Below are 24,314 nucleotides of genomic sequence, written 5' to 3' on the forward strand. Positions count from 1 at the left end.
GACGTCTATATATAAAATCTTTATTACAGGCAATATTGGTCCATACACTACACGATACCAACAGTACAAGTTTAATCTTTCAAAATCATCATTTAAACAGCAAAAGACCAAGAAATAAAATTTGAGTCAACTGATTATTTTTCAAAATAGTCTCAATGCACATTATCCTCAGTTCCCTTATTATAGTGAAACATACAAATACAGAAAAATACCCCATTTAACATATACTAGTGTTAAATGGTTATTTGGCTTAAAATCTTGAGTTAAGAAAATCCTTTTTAGCAACCTACATACAGAGAAGTAGCAAACTTTATATTAGACAAATTCGTTCCGCTTAAAACGTGTGGAGAATTTCATCCATCAGGTGTTCTGATCCTAGTACAGTGTTTCTCTCTCACCATCATGGTTCTTATCTGAGGGACCAACTCAGGGAGTCGTCCCAGACATAACTTTATCCTCTTCCCCAACACAATTCATCCAAAAGTCTGTTCAACAGATGACAACCGGCAGCGGTCACTTAGCCATTTGATGCCAGCGGTGCCACGAGAGCCTGGCCAGACCTGTCAAACAGCCCGTTTTCCTACCTACTGTGGTTGCTGCTCAGGAGGGACGATAGACGCCAATACAAGCAGAAAATCTGCAGCTCCTCTGCTACGTGCCTTAGAACACTTTCAATTTTTCTGGTCAATGCTCTGATTAGGTAACATACATACAAGTCAGCATATTAGTTTAAATCTTTAAACAAAAAACTATATTTTCCAAAGTCATTATCATTGGGGGCAATTAAGTGATCCTTCCGGGCTTTGTTGAGCTTCATCTTTAGGGCATCTCTTCTCTCTTCCCACTCGTGGAGCTCAGCATTGCCATGTGCAAATTTACAGCTGCTTCCTTCCGTGCAGGTGCCATGCATATACCTGTCGGGACAAGTCAGCGTGGTGAGCGAGCATCCACGAGTTGTTTCTACAGACCTTAAGATGTGCTCCTGGCCACCTTTATGATCTGCACAAAACTTTTGGCTCAAGATCTCAAGCCTAGAAAAAATGGCTATTTTATAGCCTTGACATCTGCAATAGAGAAATTACTACCTGAAACCATCTAAATGTAGTATTTAGTGAAAAACACTGACTGCACAAGGAGGGAGAGGGAAGACTAGACCCCTTCCTAATGCAGTGGAAAGAAGTCAGGAGTGGCAGGCAGTAAAAAATGTCTTCCACAGTTCTACATATCACGTGGATCTAAATTTGGAAATCAAATAACAAACAGCAACAACAAAATGAGGGGTAATTCAAAATTACCTCACTTTTTGATGAAGAAGTCCCTAAGTAAACTGAAAGAAGTGATACTCATATTTTCCTTTGACCTGAAAAAGTTCCAGGTTTACGCTTGAAATATAATTCAAAGGCTGTTTAAAAACTGATGAACATGTACTACAGAAAAGGCTGTGGTGAAGGGTCAGAGAATCACTGCTCAGCTCGGAGACTGGGAAAACCTGAATGAACTTACTTCTCTACTAGGTTATCTTAAGACGTCTCGTGCCAGGACAGGCAGACTAGTGAATCTTTTCACGTAACACAGAAGAGTAAGGAAACATTCAAGGAGCACCTAGAACTTTGAGCCCAAACCCAAGCATCCAGGACTAGAAGACTTTTACCACCCAGATATCCTGTCTCCTGACATGATGACTGTGAAAATTCATGCAAGATCAGCAGTTTTCATGTGCGGAGTGGAAGAGACCTACGTACCTATCACAAATACTAAAATACCCTGTTGGAAAGCGGTGCTGCCAGCAGTACTGGTCGTCTTCGGTGTGGAAAACCTTTTCTTTGTGCTTCTCTGAGGAGATGTGGCCTTGCCACTGCTTCTCACTGTTACAGTTCTTCCCACACATCCAGCAGTGAAAGTCCACCTAAGGTGCACGGAAGACACACGTCCCGTCAGTGGGTGCCGTCTGGGTGAACCGTGGCAGGTCACACGTGTGCAGGACACCAGGATGACTAGACATGACTCCAACTAAGACCATGACTCTCTTTTTGGGGAGCCCATCCAGTGTGGGGGTAGGAGGGCGTGGGAAGCTGGGCAACATGAAACTCAGTCAGAAGCAGGACCAAGAGGGTCCCAACAGTGGGAGGTGAGCACACAGGAAGCGGAGAGCAGAGGGATTGTCAGGGCTGGGTGTCCAGGCAGTCTCTGGCAAGGAGCTGGTGTGCACACAAGGATGTCTGTCGGCAGGATAAGGGGCCAGGTTCAAAGGGGGACTCTGGGCAGGCTTAATACCACGAGGAAAAGCAGAGAGGTGTGAAAGCCCTGGGTTTGCCCACTGTGGAAGGAAGCAACTCCGTTCGTGCACGTGAACTGAGCACCTACTATGGGTCAAGGCTTGTGCCAGGTGTCAAGGGAGTCCACATGCTGGAAGGATGCCACCCCTGGGGCACAGAGCCACACAGAAGGAACTTGGTGTTGTCACAGATGCAAGCTTGCAGTGTTTGAGTGGTATTTCCCAAACGCCCTGGGTAAGAATGATCTGCAACACTGGATAAGAACAGGTTCACAGAGACAGGTACATCTCATGACCCAGCAAGTTGGGGTGACCCTGCTCTGGAAACCCAGGTGGCACTTAAGAAATGGTGGTGAGGGAACCAGCACTGAGCCTTGGCAGAGAGGGCAGAGTTCACAGGGCGTATGGTGGGCAGAGACACGGGGCAAGGCCAGGTCATGGATGTGACCCGGATCTGTCAGACTCAATATGGAAAGGGGCCAAAAAACAAAACAAGAAACACCAGCAGAATAACACAGATGCCTATCAGTTTAAAAAAAACATACCAGGCAGAACTACAGATTAGGAATAAATAGTCAAAGATCTGTAAACAAGGCCTGGAAAAACACACACTGGCTCTGGTCCCTCTGGGAAGGGGGACAACTGGGGTTCCAACTTTATCTGCGACATTTTATTTATTTTACAGAAGCAAATACAACAAACTGTTAACATCAGTTCATTTGTGATGGAGGGCTTAAGACAGTCATTGTTATCCCCTTTATGTTTTTGAAAAATTTAAAACAAAGCCAAAACATGGGTAATTTAATGTCTCCATAGGACCCAGAGGCCGAGGCCAGACTGCACGAGGGTGAGGAAGGAATGAGGACGCGACTGGGTGGGGAGTGGCAGCCCACACGTCCCCAGCACCTTCCCTGGCCCCGCCCTGGGATAAGCACGCAGGCGCACCACACATCACACTTTGAGGCCCCATCACAACCACCCCCTTGGAGACCATCAGTAACCTGCTCAGGGTCACAGGCTAGCTAGTACAGACAGCAAGCAGGACTCAGACTCACAATTTTCTGGCTCCAGAGTCAGAAAAAGCATCCGGGAAAGGAGTTTTTAGGATGGCGAACCTTATACTAACAGCAGGGAGCCCACGCAGAGAGAAGATGAAGATAGCGGAGGAGGGAGCCCAGTTTAGGAGAGGCTGGGAAAGAAAAGAAGGGCTTGGAAGCACAGGGGAGGCGAGCCAACCGAAGGCACTTACCGTGACTTCCGCGTAATCTGTCGGCATGTGAATCTGTTTTCCGTTTTCTTTGTTTGACTGACTGGCTACGTCACCACTTTTTTCACTTTTCTGGCTCTTTAGCCAGAGTTCATAAAACTGCTCCATATCTTGTACTAAAGAAAATGAATTCCTTTCAGCGGCAAATACTCAAATACACCATTAAATACACACAAGAACATGCACTCTTTTTGTATCAGTCGGTGAAATTTTCAGAAGAAAATCAAGAGGGCTGAACGGAGATTGATCGCGCTGGACACAGAAAGTTGGTCCCCATCCAAGCAGTGGGGAAATTCTCAGGGATAAGAACCAAATTCAGGACTGTGAGACTACAAATACTAGTTTTCAAGATTGATTTAACTCTTCCCTGCATTTGCAAGACACTTTGGGTGGGTGTTTAAAGTTTAGAAACCATTTTAAGGGCATTGCTACAAGGGAGAGCCTCGGCGTGGCTTCGTGATGCCCCGTGTGTAACACTCGTTATCACTGCCGTGACCACACAGGCTACCTACGTGGCTTGGGGGACCTGGAGCTGATACATACCCCACCGTTTACCGAGAAAGATGAGAAACATACTACTACTGGACCGAGACTCTGACCCTGATGGGAGTCTATTAGTCAAGTCACAGCCCCAGAGGACTGATGCTACAATTTATAACAGAGCCATGACCAGGTTCTGGGCAGTGGCTGCAAGCTGCTTTCTATTGTAAGAAGTGTACCCGGCATTATAGTCAAGTGATAAAACCAAGGTTTCTCAACCTCAGCACTGCCAACGTCCTGGGCCAGGTAATTCTTTGCTGTTGGAGGCCACCTTGTGCGCTGTAGGATGTTTAAGAACATCCCCGATTCTACCCACTAGATGCTGGCAGCAAAGCCCCACGAGACATGACAGTAAAAATGTCCAGACTCTGCCAAACGTCCTCAAAGGGAGAGGGGTATGTGTGGCAAAATTTATCCCTACTTGGGAGCCACTGTGTTAAAAAAAAAAAAATCTGGTAACGAGGATCTGGTCAAAACTTGGCTTACTGCCTGCCCGAGTATTTCTTACAATATGCTATCAGGCTAAGATTAGAGGTAAACTAGAAAATTCTTCTTCCTTCAGACCAGTGACAGCGGGAGTCATCGCAAGAGCCCTGAATGCAAGGACATCTTCAGTGAGGCCTAGCTGTGTGTGCCAAGGAAGACCGTGTGAGGGAGTCCTGCACACACAAGTCACTGAATTTTTACATGGTTGAACTATGACAGGTGACATGCTTAAATCAAACTGGTTCTTGTAACCCAGGGATCACAGCTCTTAAGCAGTTGGTAAACTTCCATCTGTTTACTTAGAACTGAAGAACAATGATCCTTATAGTAAAACCTTCTCTGGTCAAAAGTGAAAGGTCATCTGAGGCTCCTCTCAAAGGCTCTCACAATCAACCTGAAGCTTGACCAAGATAAACATTCTCCCCTTGGGCCTTTGAATATGGGCCTGTTCTACCAGTAAGGGTTCCCTGAATAAGCCTCCAATCCCAACCTGATTAATTCAGGGGTGACTATTCACAACAGGAGCAGATGATCTGATTTAAGCGGCTGTGGGAGGACTGAACTTCCCCAGATTGTTACTCAGAAACACATCGATTACATCAGAGGATGATGACCTATGTATTCATATCCAAATATGACCTAAGCCAACATAGCTGGAGGTCAGATTCTGCTCCACTGATAAAATGGTATAACTGTCTGGAATGCAGACGGCTTTCTGTGTTCAAGGTAAGTTGGCATATTTACAGAGGAAAGAAACTTTCAGGTGAGCTAGACTTCCCAGATGTCAAGGCCACAGTTAATTATCAACTTACTCCCATTCTCCTTCATGTAAGTCCACACTTCTCGTTCCTCGGGACTATGAGCAAAGGAACAGTTTCCAACATACTGACATTTTTTCCCAGAGGCAATATGATTGCACAGCTGTATAAAAAAATATGAATATGCTCTAAGACAGAGTCCACTTATTAAAACTGCCTAATTTTTACATATAAGCAAAATAAGCATTATTATCCATCTAATGCTGAGCAATATAATTTTTAATTAGATTAATTTGATTCTATTCAAATTGACTATAAGCCCAAAATACATGACATGATAGTACTATTAATCCTTCTGTCTCAAAAATTTTCAAAAGAAAGTTAAGTATGAAACTGGAATATGGAACATTTTCTTACAAGAAAATGTCGACAAACTCACTCAGCATATCTGGTTTTAACACAGCAGAACATTTTATCTCCACATTGCAAGCCTCTGGCCCCCTCAGTCGGACAGCCCTTCTCTCCCGTTCCTGACACCCAGGATGCCTCCTTAGCAACACTTGGGAAGCAGTAAAGACACTGCAGACTACTCCAAAGGTACCAAACAGTGTCAGAAAAAGCCTCAGACATTTAGTTCATTTATAACCAATACTGGCAGCTAAACTCGGCCATCATTCACTAGCCATGCACTGTCTAAAGACAATTATTCCACTAACCAGGACATCCAGTTATACAGCGTTCAAATAATACCTCTTCTGGTTATTTGCATTTTTATTTTACAAAGTAAATACAGTGATACTGGTAGAAAATAAAGTGATAGCCATCAGCAGATCACAGACTTCCCTAAGACCCATGACTATCAAGAACTAAGAAAACCGACATCACTGAGAGCGCTTTCTTAAATATCATCAAAGTACCTGTCATCATAGAGCATAAATCTGAGTACAATCACTGTTAGCTTATCAGTTTATTCGTGTTTCAACAGGAGCTGGCCCTATATATTAGTTTACATGATAGTAGATGCTTAGCATTGTTTTTTTGCTAAAAATCAAAAAGCAGTCAACCTGTTAGCACTGCTTCTTTCTTCCCTTGGACCAATGTCAGTGACCTCACCCGTACAATTTTCTCCGTGAAGTCAGTAGTCAATAAAACATTCCTGTGATGGACTTTATTATAATATTCTTTCCCCAGTCAAAGCCCAATAAGTACTTAGGTATTACTTGGGAAACAATTATCATCATCTTTCAAAGCCCAATGATAAGGAGCAGGAAGAGGAGAAGATAAGGGAGAAGGCTGCACTGTGCTGGATTTTTACACAACGCCATCTCATGTATCTTCCCGAGGGCACAATCATTCCCACTAACAGGTGAGCAAACTGAGGTTGAGTAACTTGACTAGGGCCACTTGGGCAGACACTGAAGCCCAACCTCTTTCCACTTCATCAGACTGTCTAAACACAAACACACACACACACACACACACACACACACACACGCGTGCGTGCACAGTATTATTTCTTCTTTTAGAAAAAGAATCCCTTAGCAATACCTACTACGGTAGGAAGAGGACAAAAAAAAAAAAAAAAAAAAGGAAACAAGCTCCTGTAACAGCACGTCTGAGATTAGAGAACCATCGGTAGTCCTAGGCAGCTGCCTCATGAGCTGGAATTTTCTCGGTCGTCTTTGTTTTAGCAAAGTTTGGAGGAACACACACCCGTAGTCTCCACTATCTTTTAAAGCACAAGATATCAGTGGTTCCAATAAACCTTCCTCCCCTTCTACATAAGCCATTGATTAAATCATTCAAATCTGTGAGTCTGGAACAACTGGATAAACGCAAACATACCATCTCCTTCAAAGCCTGGCCTTGTAACCTACACCTGCATAAGTTTTTAAAAAATGCAAGGTACCCCGGGTGATGGGAAATGAACCCGCCTCTTCCTCAACTCCTTCCAGCAATCCAGAGCGGAGCCTCATTTACAGGGGGACTCAGCAATCCAACTGCACTGCTTCTCTTGGCAAAAGGTTCTCCCCACATTTCCTCTGCTGGGGCAGAAGGCTTCCCACCTGCCAGTGCTCCAGGTGTCCCGTCTGTGAACTCACACATTGAAATCCCTCCAGACCCCCTCTCTTGTGAAGAGGAAAGCTTCTCCACAATCGTCTATGACCTCGTAAGGCACCAGAGGGACCGAGATGAAACGTGCTCCTTGTGAGTGAATACTGCCCTTTCACTCTAAAGGCTTCTGAGGAACATGCCCCTCTAACATGGAACATTTCTCCTTAGGGCTCTACCTTAAGAAAACCCTACAAAGTTGCTTTAGGGAGCGTCCATTGCTTCAGTGAGAGAAACAGGCACAATGAAAACAACTCATCAACAGCATCTATAATAATACAGAAGGCCCTGGAATTGATATCAAAGCTGAATCAAATTTAAATGAAATTCTCTCCCATTTGCTCCCAGAGTAATTCATCTGAAAAATAAGCTGAGTTAGGACCATAACTTTTCTCAAGTCCATTGTCTGCCTACTTTTTCTAAGTAACTCATACAATTCCAATCAGTCTAAAAACTGACACAGAACCACACATACAAAAGGGGAAGGAAAACGAAAGGACCACTTAAATGTCATTATTACGATGAGCATTATTTAAAAGGCTCTAGTTTCCAACTGAATTACTACTACTTTCTAATGATTTGAAATGCCTAATAAAAAAAAAAGTGGCTTAAAAATTACGTATGTACATCAAACTGTAAAGGCATTTGTTTCTTTGTGGGGAGAGGACGGATGTTCATCCACTTCTTACGTTCAATAGACATCACTCTCATCGCACGACGATCTTTGGTCCACCTAAGAAAAATGGAGTTCAGAAAAAACAAAAACACACTGGCAAAGGCATAATATAAAGGGGCAGGTACGAAGTTTGTACCCAAAGGACCAGAGATGCTTTTCCTCAACCCTTCTAAAAGAAATGCCTTCTGATTCTGTCATTTCATTTCCTGTTGATATTTATAAACAAACATTCCCTAGGAATCCTAAACAAAGAAATGATAAAATACAGGGGAAAAAAACTATTTAATTTTGTTGAATTCTTAGCTACTAAATCCTAAAAATCTCTTCCCTTCTGCTTTGCAATTAATCCGAAACTGTCTACTTTCCTCTGCTCTCTTCAAAATCTTAATCTTTTTTTCTTATATGATTTTATATCCATGAAACAGATCATTATGAAATAGGCACGATTTCCACACACACTCTACTTACGAATGCCTTGCTTTTGCACTACAATATTTTCTGTTTTTGTCTGGTTCAATGACTTGACCATTTCTCAGACACTGAGCACATACAAATTTTATCTTCATATTAAGAGATCCAGGCATTATTTGATTGCCAAGTACCTTAAACAACGAAAAGATTAGTTTTAACTTAACAGAAAACCAGGTTTCTGAGAGCACAATTACTCAATTGCCATGCATTTTTTTCCATAATAGCATACAATTTCTGTTCTTATTTAGTTTGATGATGTGACCATTATATATATGATTTGATGACGAGCTCTCCAATTTTCCACCCAAATGCAAGAGAATATGATAAAAGCAGATTACAGATGTCAAATCTTAATCTATGGAAGTCAGATTTGGAGTTAATGACTATGATTTGTGTGTGTGTGTGTGTGTGTGTGTGTGTGTGTGTGTGTGAGAAGTTGGTGGGGGACAGATGGCTAAAGCAGTCTGGCCAGCTGGTAAGCAAAACTGCAAACACAATCCACCTCCCTTACTCCAAGAATCCCCATAGGGCACAACCACAACTGCTTTGCCAATCAAGCTGAATAAGAAAACTGCATCTAGAGGGAAGGAAATGGCTCAGTGGTAGAGTGTGTACTTGGCATGCATGAGACCCTGGGTTCAATCCCCAATAATTCCATTAAAAAAAATAAGAAAGAAAAGAAAGAAAAAAAAAGAAAGAAAACTATATCCTGCACTCTTGGCAGGTATTATAGGATATCTAAACTTTTTTTTTTTTGATGATGATCAAAATTCAGAGTTTTTTTTCACATTAAGAATTCTTCAACTCAACAAACATTATGAAAGTAACTGGATTGTATGTAAGCATAATCTGCTTCTGCCAACAACTGTCAACTAGGCCACTCCAGAAAGGGTACCAAATGCAGAAAGCACACGAGGGAAAATACCTGAGCTCCAGGTACCTTTGCTTCCAAATTCTGCCAGTATCGTTTAGATTCTTGGGCAATAGCATCATGCGAGATACCTGGGAAATGCAGGAGCCTCTCTTAGATTCTCTGCACAGTAACAGTCACCAACCTAGACACAGTCAGACTCAACGCTTTAATTATCCCCAATTGGCATAATCTGTCATCAAGGGTGAATATCCCATTACTCTTCCTCAAAATGGACTATTTACAAATGGAGCTCTTGGAGCCTTCTGAGGACTCTTTCTTCCTCACAAATCCATATTGCACATATGAACTGGCATCAGCGATTACTTACACGAGACCACGCTCTAAAAATGAGGTAGCTATACAGTTGAAAGCTCAGGCTACAGTCAACGTTACCACACCAGGTTGATGGTGAAGGGTCTCCAATACCATTTCAACAAACCCTGACTGCTCCTGAGAAGACATTTCTCAACCATGCACAAACCTACCTGTTTCATTTTGCAATATCCAGACTTTCAATTCTACAAGACTATGTGCATAGAAGCACTCATCTTCCCTTAAACAGCCATATCGAACCTCATGTCGGCATAAATCAAGCTGACACTGACCATGAAAAGAACGTATTTTGGAATATTTTACTGTTGTCTCTCGCAAGATGTGAACAAGGCACCTAAGAGGAAAATGGAGTGACATTTTACAATTGTTCTGCTGTAGCTTTAAAAAATGTATATACACATATAAAATGTAAAGTTCTAGACTGAAAATACATTTTAAATTTTTATCAGAAAAAACAAACTATATGCAACTGTTGGATTAACTGGGGAAGGGAGAGGATAATTATATAGTAAGCTATAAAATACCTAAATCCATGTCATGAGAGGCTATAAATCAATGTTCCTTTTCTGTATTGAATATCAATTAAATAATTCATTTTTTAATTCCCAGCAAAACCTATTAGCCATTTAAAAACAGTCATCATCTTTCAAAACAAAAACAAAAGGAGAGGGGGGAATGCCTGAGGAGATAAAACTCCGTTTTTATTTGGAGCTAAAAACAGAATCTATGTTGTCACTATAAAAGTCAGAAACAACCAACATACTTATTGTCTTCAAACTCATGCTTTGTAACCGGATGAGAACAAGAAGTAGAATTATCTTTGTTTCTTTTACTTATCATTCTAGGCTTATGATCAAAACATTTCTGAAACAGAGAAGAAGAATTATCATAAAAACGTAATACAAAATGCATCTTTGGTACCATACTTAGTATGTGCATACTTATACATTACATGCTTATACCAATTAACACTCGGTATGAAGTCTCAACATCATTCTTAGGGATAACGGCAGTAGCTAGAGTTGCTGAGCGAATGCTTTATCATATGGCTGGACCCGTGCTAAGGTACTTTATACTTCTGGACCTGCAGGTCAGGAACTACCACCCATTTTACAGCCGAAAATAAAGTTTGGAGAAAGTACCTCACAAAGGAATATAAATTCTCCAAGATGCTCTTGGAGAAGTTTGAATACGGTAAGGTTGATCTTTCCATTGCCACCGAAGAAAGCCTCCCTACTGAACGCCCCCTTTCGCTCCAGCGTCCAGACGTCAATCTCTTCTTGGCAATAAGCAAATGTGCAGTGGCCTGAATACCTGCATTCCTCCTCAGCAGCAACATCTAGAAAGACGGAATTAAAAGACATTTAAAATGTGTGCCATTGTTTATTTTTCAAAGTCAATGAATATTAAACATGCTTAGGGCACCGTCTGAATTTTTATAACAATTCATGGATAGCTTCAAACAATGATACGTGTATCACTATGCAGGGGAGGTATTACTGTTTTAAAAAAAAAGAACCCAGCACCACGAGTCTAAATTATTTTTACTTCAGCCATTCAAAACTCCTTCAGATGAAGTGGTCTGACAAAAATGAAATTACTAAGTTTTCTCAAAAACAACTTAAAAGAGCAACATTTCCAAAGCCTCAGTGTTCTGATTCTGTTTCGACTAAGTCAGAGAACCTAAAGTTTGAGACAGTTTTCTGTTTAAAACCTAGCCAAGTTCCCAGTTCCATAAAGAACTATAAAACATTCACTAGACAGGAAGTTAAAAACAAAGGTAGAAATAATATAAAAAATACTAATGTCTCGATCCAAGGAACTTACTGTCAACTATCTAAATATTTCTAGTAACAATAATACTGGAACCATTATAACAAGTGTAGCAAATCATTTCTTACTTCTGTAATGTACACCAATTAAGTAATTATAGCACATACCTTTACATATATAATAAGGTCCTTCATAATCTGTTTTTGTTGGTCTTGGACGTATTTTTTTCCATGATTTATCTTCAACATTCTTTATCCTACCAATTAAAATATCTTTCTTACATTTATGATCTATATTAGCATGGTAAGTGAAATCCATTAACTTAGGGCCTGAAAAAGATGTAAAACAGGATTGCTCATATGCACAAAAAGAACCATTTCATTTTACAGGCACGTTTATAAGCAGATGTGAGCAGATGGATAATGATTATTAAATTCCCATTTAAAATCCCATTTTCATATCCCCCAAATGTAAGCAAGTTACTGAAGGCATTTTTGCCTTTCATGCTGTTTGCCAGACAACACAAAGTTCATTCAACACCACTCCTCCCAAAACATAACCCTTATTTAACTATTAGAATTCTGATGGTTTCTAAAGGTAAAGAACATAGTTACATAAACAACTAAGGAAGAAAATAAATTTGGGTCCAGTTTAGAATAAATTGTGTTCATATCACTTGATTTAGGGGTAAAGATATGAAAACAATGTAATGAAAACTACTTTAATTTTCATAAAATTATCTCATATACCAGTTTTACAGTGCTTTTTTCTAGTTCTTGAAAATGATCCATATACTTAAAACATATACTTAAAATATAAAGCATCTCATGAAAATTTCAATAAGCTTTCAAAATCAGGTAAGTATTCTATTCCATCTGATTCTATACATAAAATTATACCAAATAAGAGCAGAGACTGATCCTATTAGACTTCAAAGGCCCCTAACCAATGACTGCTGCTTCTTTAGAAAGAATTCAAATGGAGACTGAAGAGTCACAGCAGCTAGTGTTCCCCACACATTCCTAGGAACTCTCAGATTATTGACTAGTTTAATACTGACTGCTCCCTTGTTTGGTCCTGACCTGATTTTACAAAACAGATCTGGCAAGCTTGTCTCAGTTCATGGGTTCCTTCAAGGGGGTGCCTTGGGGTCACTGAAGAAGGCGGTTTAGTTACTGCACTTCCAAAAAAGTTTCCAAAGTCATTCCTAGGGTGACTTGAAATTCCCAGGAAACTCTCAGAAGCAAACAAACTGCCTGGTCCATTCATCTGCAAGAAGAATAAGGAAACAAAAAACAAAAAAAAACCAAAAAAACAAAAGACAGCCAACAAATATTGCACTATCACTAAAGCAGGAAACAAATTCATCTGAAAAATAAGACATTCTGCACAGAATGAAGTTGGCACTATTCTGTCCTCACTACATTTCTATTTAAAAACCATTTCCTTCTACATTTTCCTCTTTGAGTCTCTAGGTCCCTCCCCCAATTTTTTGGATGCTCCATGAGTTGTTACAAGTGATGGGTAATTGTTCTGCCTCATCAGCCAACACGTTTTCCATGCCCTGATCTTGTTATTTCCTAGCTGTTCGTGCTATGCTAAAGCCTCTTACACTGCCTGCGATCGTGATTAATTTGCTATGACAGATCCAGCCTTAAACACAGAGCATTTATTACTGGATGTTCTGCAAGAGTCTTATTTTAACACTCTTTCCCACAGCACACACAGAATTTCAGGGAGATGGTCACGTTCATTCAAATAACTCAGTTACTTAAGTAAAAGACCTATTTTCAATTTAAGCGATGAATTTACAAAAGAGGAAGTGGCACTTACAAGTAAAAGGGAAGAATTACTGTTGTTAAGCGTTGTTCCCTCTCTAGAAGTTGAGGTGGACAGATCTAAAATAATAAAAAAACTTCAACAGACCTTTTCATTCTAATCACGTAACAAGAACAGCAGGGCTTAGCAGCTGACTATGGCTTCCCACGTTATGTTCCCATCCCAGCTCCTAGAAGCTTTCTTGTTCATTATCGACACTCAAAGAGGGCTCCAGAGTCTTTCCTTTCCTCCAGAAACCAAGGGCACAAATCACCCTTAGACAAACAAATTAAAATAAAAAGCAATTTTCAGAAATATAAGCTAAGAAGGGGCCTACCAAGTGGGACTGTTAGAAAGACTAAGAAAATAATTCACATTCAAAATGGGGAAAAGAGCTTCTCCTTTTGAAAATATGAAGCAGGAACTCACCATAACATTAACAAAATTAGTAAGGTTCAATTACTTTCTTTTTCTTAGTCTACCACTCAATCATTTTCTTTCTCTCCTCTGTCTCTCACAAATTTTAGTCTCTTCAAGCTGTCAATCTTTAAACCAATTATTTTTATTTTTGTCCCTTTAACTGTACCAATGCCTCAAAAAAAGATGAAGATTTTTATTGTTAAAGTATGTATTAAGCCTAGGATTACAAAAACAGGAGTCAAGCCAAAAACTCAGCAATCCTTTGTAAAATGAAGGCACTAGGCAGTTTTCTGAACTCAGTGGATTAAGCCTAAAATAGATGGATCTAATTATTATCATTCTAAACACTGGTCTTAAATTAGTCTTTAAGTATTTGCCTCATTCAGAACTTAAAAGGATAACCTGTCTTTAAGACCCTTTAAGATAGGGTAACCTTGCTAAGAAAAAAATGTTAAAAGTCACTTCCCCCTACCCTGCGAATAAACAACAGACACCCAGCTTAACAAACCCAGTGCCACAAACATTCCTGTTCTCACACCGTTGCTTCTTGATCTCCACAATGGCACAATTAAGTCCAGGTGAATTTAAAATGGAAGGTTTAGTTTTTACAGCTACAATATATTTTCAGCTACAATGAAAATAATTCAAGTACCAACAACCTATAGTTAAACAACTGTCACATCAAATTGTCTATTTAAGAAAATTAACTGTTCATTGTTTACATAAGTGGCTCCATTCTTACCTCGTTTGGATTCACTCATTGAAAATGAATTTAGAGAAGAACAGAAATCTTCTAAGGACGAAGTCAGCGGTGGATACAGCTCCGAGAAGGAGGGTGCAGGAGCGTACCTCGCACCAATGGGCAAGGTGCCCAAAAGAGACGCTGAGAAGGGGGTGCTTGGGGTGACATTGGCCGTTGGGAGGGGACCTCTGACTAAAGCTGATGGCTGGGGAGGAAACAAGACCTAATTAAAATCCATGAAACTCAGTTCCAAGCTGCTGAACTGCTTTTAACATCAGCATATAAAAACAAATTATTCCATTGGGTGATTTTGCCGCGTAACAAAGTTGAAACCAAAATCAAGACTCAGTGGCGGAATCCAAGCTACCGAACTTGTTTCTCTTCAAGTCTACTTTTTGAAAAAGGATCGAGGTGTGATGTCTAATATTGTTGTAATCCAAATGTGACATTTATGTTTCATTTTCAAAACGTCCTTACGATTCCCTACCCTTACCCAACAATAAAGCTCATGAGAACTGGCTTCATCAAAGAGAAATTGTGAGGACTGGGGGGGGTTGGAGTGTGGAACAGAAGGAGGGGTGCTCCAGAGAAGGGGGCTGGGGCAGCCTGGAAAAGCTGGGACCATCTTTCTGGAGACGTGAATGTACAACCTCACAAGAACAAACAGAACACTACTTTCCCCTTCCCCTGCAAAGCAATGATTTATTGAGAGCTTCCATGTGCCTCATACTATGATAAATCATATACCACCTAGTTAATTCTCATTACTCCCTGAGATACTCCCTACTGTGACCGCCATTGTACAGATGAGGAAACCGAGGGGCTGAGCGGTGAAGTTACTTGCTTAAGATCACAGTGGTAGGAACCAGCCCCCAGCCTGTCTGCTTTTCACATCTCCTTCCCTCTGCCATCTCCTCGGGGACGTCACTGATGTCATCTGCCCTGGAAACCAGCTCTGAAGTTCTCCCTCATTATCCTCCTCCCACTGCTGCTGCCTCTATTTTAATATACTTTATGGCAGAGGTCAGTGGACTTTCCTATAAAGGGCTGGATGTGAAATATTGCAGGCTTTGTGGGTTACATGGTCTCTGTCGCAACCACTCCACTCTCACTGCAGCGTCATGAGACGCTTTCACATGCCATAAAATATTATCCTTTATTTTCTTCTTTCAACCACATAAAAATCTAAAACCAGTCTTGGTCTGCGGGTCATACGAAACAGGCAGCAGGCCACATCAGGCCTGTGGACCAAAGTTTGCTGACACTTGCTTCAGTGTATATGTTTACAGGAGAATTATCCTTAAGGAATGAAAAGTCCTTAATCTATAAACTTATTTTTCCTTAAATATCAAATGCCTGTTCTTTGTCAGAAAGTTAAATTTTCCTTTTCCATAATATGTGATTCCTAGCATGTTTCTTTTTTTATTTAAAAAATGACCAAATTAGCCAGTTAACACTGGAAAAGGACAAAAATGATTTCCAAGAAACCGAAAGTTTAGTCTGTAGGCAATACTGAAAATAGCAAGTTATACTACAATTAAAAAAAAAAAAATTAAGCCCGCCTGTAGAAGAAAAGAGTCACATTGAAATTTACCATAACTGTTTCATTAGTTTCAGGTGCAGAATCTAGGAGGTCATCTATTTCATCTCCAAGTACCATATCTCCATCATCCAAAAAAGCTTCCGGCATAGTGAAGGGGATCTTTCCTCCATTTGCCAACACTGTCGATGGCAGAGAACTCTCTTCCACATGCAGTGGCAAAATAGAAGTTAAGGGCATAATAGGAACTGAGGCCAGCTCACTTCCAACTTGCTGAGAAAAACTGGATGCAGGTATAGAAACAACAGGAACTGCTTCTTGCCTTGGAGTTAATAAATCTGTAACATGGACGGACATGCACTCACTTATTTTCAGGGTATTTACATAATACTAGGGTTATATAGCTAATAACAGAGAAAATGAAGAGCTAGGTAAAAACATGAAAGCAATTATAAACACAGACACAACAGTAAAAGTAATTCAAGTAGAAGAGCAAAACTCTAAAAAGAAATTATTTTACCCAGAAATAGATATATTCACTCGTGAAAACCTTTCCTTCTTTCTCAAAATGCCTGGGCCCCATTTGGGTGGCACTCCTAGACAGTGCTGAGGCCATAGGGGGCATCGAATGATTGCTCACTGACATCTGGTATTATCATCACTCACCAGCACATCCAGAGGCACACAGGTGGTTTTTGAAACTATTCTTGCTTTAATACTGATAACTACATAGCAACCTTATTTGACAACACTGTAACATATATAATGTCTGAAGCTGGCACTTCTCAGATTAAGATGACGTGTGTGAGAACACATACCTGGCTCGATATCTTCCACAGAACAATTCAAAGCCTAGAAATTAAACCAAATAATAGATCATAATATTTTCAGGATTCTGAACTATAAAGCAAGCTATAAAGCTCACACTAAGAGAGCAATGCAGGTTCTCATATTTGACCTCCTTCCAGTGAAGATCCACAAAATTTGTAAGCTTTTGTAGCATGTGGGGTTAAACAGTGCTGGCCTACTGGTATTTATTTCTTGTGGCCCAGTATTTCTCAAAGGATATTCAGGAGCCTTCCAGTTCCAGAGGGACTAGTCCAGCCACCACTCCCTCCCCAACTCACAGCAGCATCTTAACAGCTCCAAGAAGACTTACCTTTAAAAAACAACAACTTGTTAATTGTGTCCTAAAATTAGTATTTGGCCCTGACCCACTTTTTCTAATAAAACCTAACATCTATTAATATCCTGTAAAATGCTCCTTTGGACTTCAGGAAATGCTGATTAAGAGTAAAAAGATACTACTTGAGTTCTTTGTTTTTTTTTTTTATAGGACAGGAAGCTCTGGCCACTTATGTGTTTAAGGAATAAAGAGGTCTCAAAAATAGACACAAACCAAAAATATTAAAAGCAGAACTGCTAATGCTTCTATCTTTTCTTCTTCTTCTTCTTTTTTTTTTAACATTACAATTCTTACAGAAGTAATAACCTTACCTTGGTAGCCCCATCCCCAGGAACTGATTTCAGTGAGAGCTGAAAGAAAATTAAGATGCTAATTTAAAACCAGAACTGACTCCAAGTTACAAAACAAAATGAAAATACCTTATGGAGAGAACTCCAGCTTACCTCGGCTCTAACATATGCTTTTCTTATTTTAAATCCCAATTTTTGAGCTAGTTCTTGAGTTAGTTTTATTACATGTTCATCCTGAAAAAAGTGAGAATATATGATTAATGGGGGGCTGTATTTACTAACCATAAAGACAAACAGGCACAACTGTTATAACTTATGTTCTGCTAAGACACTTGCTTTATGGGCAGCTATTCCTACCTGAAGCAGGTGGATGGCTGGCTGGAAAATGTGACTGCTTAAATTCCATTTCTCCACACAGAAGCAATGTAAATGGTTATGATCTAAGCAAATAAACTAAAACGTAAATTCCATACCTGAGGCACTGCTAAGGAGCACTTTGCTACAGCGTCATAAGCCTCCTTGTATCTTCCTAAATCACTTAGGGCCTTAGATTTCCGATACAGAGCTTTGCAGTTACTGGCATTTAAACTGAGGACTGTATCACAGTCTCCCAAAACTTTATCATGGAAACCCTGGTATGTAAGACCAAAAAGAGTTAGCAATCAAACAAAATCATGTCTTGCAATGATGTCTTCCTGTAAATGCAAACAAATTCAGACCCTCTTTTTAAATTGAAAGTCGATGGTATTAATTTTCTCTTTAAAATTATTTTCATTATGAAATTTCAAATCCACAAAAGTAGAAAGAATAGATCTCTGTGAACTCACCACCCAAATCAGACAAATGTTAACCTTTGGCCATAAAGGCCCCAAATCTTCAAGAAATAAAATATTCTAGGTATGGCTGATGTCCCCAGATGTCCCTCTCCTGTGCTATCTTCCTCTCCATTGTACTTACCCCTTTTTGGAGCTCATTAAAACGCTAAATGGAAATGTAACACTTAAATAGCTAGTTGATGAGGAATATCTTATAGAAAACAAAACAAATCATTAATGAACGCTCATGACCAAAGAAGCAGGTGACAACGTGGATACTTTATTCTTAAATTCATGGTTAAAGTTTACTGAATGTCTATAGTGAAAATTATAAGCATATCAAAATACTGCTTTTTTAAGTTCAGACTTGTGAAAAACTTGCGTTAATTCTTTGGAAGGTAACTACTGCTTTGTGCTAAAAAAGCTCCGAAGAGGACTAACTGAATCTTGTCTAAGAAGCAGAGATCCTTGATGGGTACCCTGATCTCTGAACTCCCGTATCTTCCTAGACTGATTTTTTAATAAGTAGACATAACCCTAAAAGCCACACTCAAATGGGAATCTCCAAGGACCAGTAACTAAGAAATTATTTTTAAAATCCCTAAGCATGTTTTCTAAGCTGATTTTTCAAAGCTTCAGGCCACTCTAAAAGCAGTTGATACATCTTTCTTAAAAACTGAAATTAGAAAATTGACTTTTATGAATGTATTATGTTTTTTGAAAATCTTTTTTCTCTCTAGGAACATTGCTCTAAAAATCACAACTCACCATATTAGAATAGCAAGCAATACGATTTATATATAGTTTTTCAATGATTTCTTTAGGGATTAAAATTTCTTCAGACTTCGCATAATCAGCTATACTCAAAGCTTCTGAGTACTGGCTTACAGAGTTGTTCCAATCATGTTCTCGATAAACATCATTTCCTTCATTAAAAAGATTTCTCACAAGTGCACGTAAATATACCTTAAAAAAAAAAAAAAGAAAGAAAGAAAAAAGAAAAGAAAAAAAGTTACCATTCTTGAAACCTTTTAAGGAACAAGTCAGAGTGTAAGCAAATTTTAAGTTTTGTACCTAAAACTACAGAGGAAATAATTTGACAGAGCAACAAGCACTGTTGTGAGAAATTCTTAAATCCAGCAGAGTCACTGCTACTCAGCTAGGGTTTCATTTTGCTTCCTTTTTCCAAGAGAAAATTCAACATCTCATTAAGAAAAATGCTGCAAAAGCACTTTGTCAATATTTGTCACATCTCCAACTCTGTGCCCAGGATAAATTCCTACAAGTGGAAACTCTCGGTCAAAGAGAATGAGCATTTTAAGGATTTTGACTAATATTTCTAACATATTCCAAAAAGGCAGTAACAATGAATGCTTCTAGCAGCTTGCTCCAGAGCACCCCCACCAACGTGTGCACACATAAAATCTACCACAAGTTACTGAATACAGTTCCCTGTGCCATACAGTAGGACCTTGTTGTTTGTGGTATCCTTTTTTGTGTATCTGATTACCAGTGAGGCTGAACTTCCCCACATTTTCACAGAGCATTTCTTCTTTGGTAAATGTTTGCTTAGGTCATTTACTGATTTAGGGGGAAGAGATGTTAAACCTTTTTCTTATCGCGTAAGTATACACATTCTTTTGGTCGGGACAAAGGTTCTCAAGTTCCCTTGATTTCTATCATTGCTTTAATATTTTAAAAGTCCTTTCCTATCAAAGGATCAGATAAATATTCAGCTCTTGTCTCATTTTACGAATTGACATCTCAGCTGATGAAAGTAATGAAGAAAACTGTCAAGATCAACTTATAACAACTGAGGTGACTTCAGACGTGCCACTTAACCTCTCTGGACCCCGACTGCACATCTGTAAAATGAAAGCAATGTTCCAGGTGACTTCTAGCTCTAATACTTTATGGTTCTACATCTGTTTGGAAAAGAGGAAGGAAGAAAGGAAGAGAGAGACTGAATGAATGGAGACGGAGGGAGGGAGGGAGGCAGAAAGAAAGACGTGACATTCAGAAGCATCAAAACCCTCAGAGACACAAGGCTACGGGCGAGCTAAGTCTGCAGAGATGAGGGCCTTTAGTCCAAGACCCAGTCAACTGGGCTTTCTCTGTTTCTGACTAACCAGATTTACCTCTAGCTCGCCCCTCTTATTGTCCAGTCACCCCTCTACTACTGTTACAACTTCAAAATAAAAACAGAAGATACTCTGCCCTCTCCTTCTCAACATATTCTGTCCCACTATTTTCAATGAAATGAAAGGCTAAAAGTAATTGTCAAGGGGCTCAAAATAAATTAATTAAAAACTATACAAATAGAGGAAAGAAAATACAAGACAACTGTCCAAGTTGCTGGAAAAAACTATTTTATGGGTCAGCAAATTTTTTCTGTAAGCCCTCAGGTAGTAAGTATTTTAGGCTTCATGGGTCATCTGGTCTGTCTCAACTACCACACCGTGAAAACAGCCATAGATAATACATCAACAAATGGGCGTGGCTGTGTTCCAATAAAACTTTATTTACAAAAACAGACAGTGGGCTGCATTTGGGTTTGCCAACCTGGCTACATACTACAGTTCACAGGCTATTTGCAGAGCTTTCCAGCAGACCTTCTCAGAGACCTTACCGCATATTGTTCCTGTGTTCCTGGATACGACAGCGGTGACCTGAGAAGAAGAAACAAATTAATTTTAATGATTAGGCTCTTATCAGGCTTTGTTCATTCAAAAGTCACCTGAGCTCTCTATTCTGTTCCACTGATGTATTTGTTCACCAGGTCCACACTGTCATGACCACTGCAGTTTAACAGGAAGTCTTGAACTCAGGTAGTGTTAGTTTTCCATCTTTGTTCTTCCCCAGTACAGAAGGCATCTTCAGACTGAGGCTCTATTAGCTCACCAATGGTTCGAAGCACATTTCAAAGACCTACTTCTCCTTTAGGACCTCTATTCACATATAACTGTAGTCATGAAAAAAAAATCTGAAACTATTCCTTCATATTTTCTTGGGTAAGAATAACATTTTCCTTTTAAATGGACTTCTACTAACAAAAGCTCTAATTCTTCAAATGCCAAAAAATTTTAAAAATAGTACAGAAGCACTGGCACTGTTCGATCCAATTTACTGCAGAACAGTGGAGAAGGATGCCTCCTTCCGGGAGGGGCAAAGAGGCCCTTCCACCTGGCCACAGACACCCGAGCTGTGGTCCTGTCACTGACGTGCTTTAAGAAGGCCAGTTAGTGGGGGAGGGCATAGCTCAGTGGTTAGGATGCATACTCAGCATGCAGGAGGCCCTGGGTTCAATCCCCAGTACCTTCAGTTAAGTAAAAATAATAATAATAAATAAATAAACCCAATGACACCCCCCCGAAAAACAAACAAAACCAAAACCAAACAAAAAAAGAAGGCCAGTTAGAGACCGAGCTTCTTAACAGAACAGTGTGATCACAAAAGCCTTGAGTGCTGACAGATGTTCATTTTCACTCGTCAGAACTGTTCCTAACAGATTAGGTTCAAATTCCTCAGCTCCCTTAGTCTAACGTTTCTTGGGGACACTAATGGGCTTTAGCCCTCAAAATCAGTGACAGCAAGATCCACTTCAGAACACAAAGAAATCCATGTCCAAGAGCAAAAAATACCACTGGAACGAAATCATCTAATTTCAAACCCAAATTAACAGGATTTATGAAACACAAATAAAGGTTTCTTTCTCTGCAAAATGCAGAGGCACACATAAGGAATGACTGTGTGATGAGAACACAAGGCATGAACTGAGCCCTTACTGTATAAACTGTAGTCCTTCCTTAATGTTCTGCTGCCTTTTTCTTCTCTCCTCGGACACACTGGACATGTTATCCCACACATCCACTCTCTAAATGAGAAATCTGGAAAGAAACAAGCAAAAATTATATAAGGTGCAGGGTTCCCAGGCCCCAGTTAAAACACCCATAACCTAGGTCTTGTCACACCTTTAGTGGACACACCCATCTCTGCCTAGGGGACTAAGGTCCTCAACGCCCAGGACACCATCTGAGTCAGGTCTGTGATCCCCAACACAGAGGGTTTTCACACTCCTTAAGGCAGAACAGCCTTGCAGATTTTGTAGGCCCCTCCCAAACAACACGCAGGAAAAAATCATCTCTCTCCTCCTCTTGTCTTCCCTTCTTCAACTGCAGATTTTGTTTCCCGCCTGTCTGTACACACATGTATACAAGCATGAGAACAGCGCCGGCCTTGTTTTGGTTCTGGAGGCTCTCCAGAAGTGAAAAAGTTTCACATCCGCTTGCCTCCGAGGGACTTTGACTTCCTTGCGAGCAGAGTCTAAACCTTATACATATTTTGTTACACAAGCTTTTGAAATAGTCCTTGTTGACGCAACTGGTGGAACAAGGATCTAAATGAAGTTACTTTAATTGGAATTCTCCGGAAGGTAAGGGTTTACCTTCAGGGGTAACATTGGCAAATGTCAACACCGTTGGTATTTATCCCGACTAATCAACGTTCGTTAAGCAGTTCCCAGAAAGCTGAAGCACAGGGATAAAACGGCTCCCAATGTCCTAGGCGAGGGTTTCTCAACCATCACAGTTTGGGTTGAATAACTCTGTTGCACAGGGCTGCCCTGCACCCTGTGGGATGTCAGCAGCATCCTGACCTCTGCCCACTAGGTGCCAGGAGCACGACCTCCTCTAGGCTGCAGCAAACTCAAGCGTCTCCAATGTCCCCTGGTGGGGGTGGGGCAGGGTTGGGGGGTCCACACAATCACCCCTGGATGAGAACTACTGAGAGCTAATCCTAAAAGGACACCCCTGGATGAGAACTACTGAGAGCTAATCCTAAAAAGACCCATGTGACAGACACGGAAATGGCAGCCATGTTTCAAGTACACAGCTGAAGTGTTTTAGTTTCATTATTGTTTACTGTTTGTAGGCAAGTTTTACTTTTAAGACTACCGTTTCCAGAGTGTAGAGTAGGGATGGAGGTTGGAATGCCCCAGAGGCTGAGAACTGGTGCTAATTCTTGTTGTCTTTTGAATACTTTCAAGCTCTAAATATTTTTATCTTGTATCTAAAAGTTGGTTACTTTACCAGAGTATTTATATGTGAAAGGATATGGTATCTGGGATTTGCTTTAAAATTCTATGCCTGAAATTTTCCAAAATAAAAAGTTAAAAAAGGCCATGACACTGATATAAAATGGCATTATTCCTAAAGTTTGTTTTTAAGATAGTTGAGCTTAAAAGGCGATAAGTGGGTGAACATGAAACAAGAACAGCAAAAGTACGGAAAACTGCCCCAGCTGGATGAGGGGGAGGGATACGGGCTTGTCCTGCTCTTCACTTGGACACATCTTACCATTTCCATCATATTAAAAAAAAAAAAGTAAAGTCATACATATATGTACAAAGTTCTTTAAGGAGGCACTATTTCTAAGAGAAAGAGATACTAAATTAACTCAATGCCTGTCAAAAATGAAATGGTTGAATAAATGGGGCTGGGGAAAAAAAGGGTTAAGTACAGTGTCTACAATAGGACCCTGTTTTGTTATTTAAGAAGGAGGCTATATGTTCTTATTTGCTAATGTACACATGAAATAGCTCGAAATGGAATCATAGCAAGTTATAGCAGTGGGAGAAACCCAGGGCCGGGAGAGGGGTGGGACAGTGTCTTTCCACTGCAAACCTTTCAAACTTTTTTTTTTAACCTTATAAATAAATTACCTCTGGGAAAAGAAAGTATTAAAAGAAGTCTATGTAGCTTCTAGACCCTTCCTTAGAAAGCTGACTTAAGGGACCACCAAGCCTTTTCTCTATTTTACTTAGGGCAGAGTCAGAACCTTAGAGCTCAAAGGCACTTGGGCGTCCAGGGAGGTCAGGGACAAAAGAAAAGCTGACAGCAAG

At 40.2% G+C, this 24,314-nt stretch overlaps 1 protein-coding gene across 2 annotated transcripts in view; it reads right to left on the minus strand.

Moving 5' to 3' along the window:
* Positions 1-24,314, minus strand: part of ZC3H7A (zinc finger CCCH-type containing 7A) — a 32,270-nt gene continuing 7,956 nt past the window's right edge. For both annotated transcript variants that reach the window (XM_074346811.1, XM_045521725.2), the window contains 22 exons: positions 22,201-22,302; positions 21,045-21,084; positions 19,184-19,381; positions 18,074-18,232; positions 17,754-17,834; positions 17,622-17,660; positions 16,943-16,976; positions 16,179-16,462; positions 14,585-14,789; positions 13,438-13,502; positions 12,687-12,873; positions 11,772-11,933; positions 10,974-11,170; positions 10,595-10,695; positions 9,984-10,165; positions 9,511-9,587; positions 8,583-8,716; positions 8,066-8,171; positions 5,381-5,489; positions 3,525-3,658; positions 1,743-1,906; positions 1-914 (listed from right to left, as the gene is read on the minus strand). In XM_074346811.1, the coding sequence (XP_074202912.1) occupies positions 725-914; positions 1,743-1,906; positions 3,525-3,658; positions 5,381-5,489; positions 8,066-8,171; positions 8,583-8,716; positions 9,511-9,587; positions 9,984-10,165; positions 10,595-10,695; positions 10,974-11,170; positions 11,772-11,933; positions 12,687-12,873; positions 13,438-13,502; positions 14,585-14,789; positions 16,179-16,462; positions 16,943-16,976; positions 17,622-17,660; positions 17,754-17,834; positions 18,074-18,232; positions 19,184-19,381; positions 21,045-21,084; positions 22,201-22,268 (2,916 nt within the window). In that variant the 5' untranslated portion in view covers positions 22,269-22,302 and the 3' untranslated portion in view covers positions 1-724. The remainder of the gene's footprint in view (positions 915-1,742; positions 1,907-3,524; positions 3,659-5,380; positions 5,490-8,065; positions 8,172-8,582; positions 8,717-9,510; positions 9,588-9,983; positions 10,166-10,594; positions 10,696-10,973; positions 11,171-11,771; positions 11,934-12,686; positions 12,874-13,437; positions 13,503-14,584; positions 14,790-16,178; positions 16,463-16,942; positions 16,977-17,621; positions 17,661-17,753; positions 17,835-18,073; positions 18,233-19,183; positions 19,382-21,044; positions 21,085-22,200; positions 22,303-24,314) is intronic.

Source organism: Camelus bactrianus, chromosome 18, assembly GCF_048773025.1.
Source record: "Camelus bactrianus isolate YW-2024 breed Bactrian camel chromosome 18, ASM4877302v1, whole genome shotgun sequence".
Classification (NCBI taxonomy): domain Eukaryota; kingdom Metazoa; phylum Chordata; class Mammalia; order Artiodactyla; family Camelidae; genus Camelus; species Camelus bactrianus.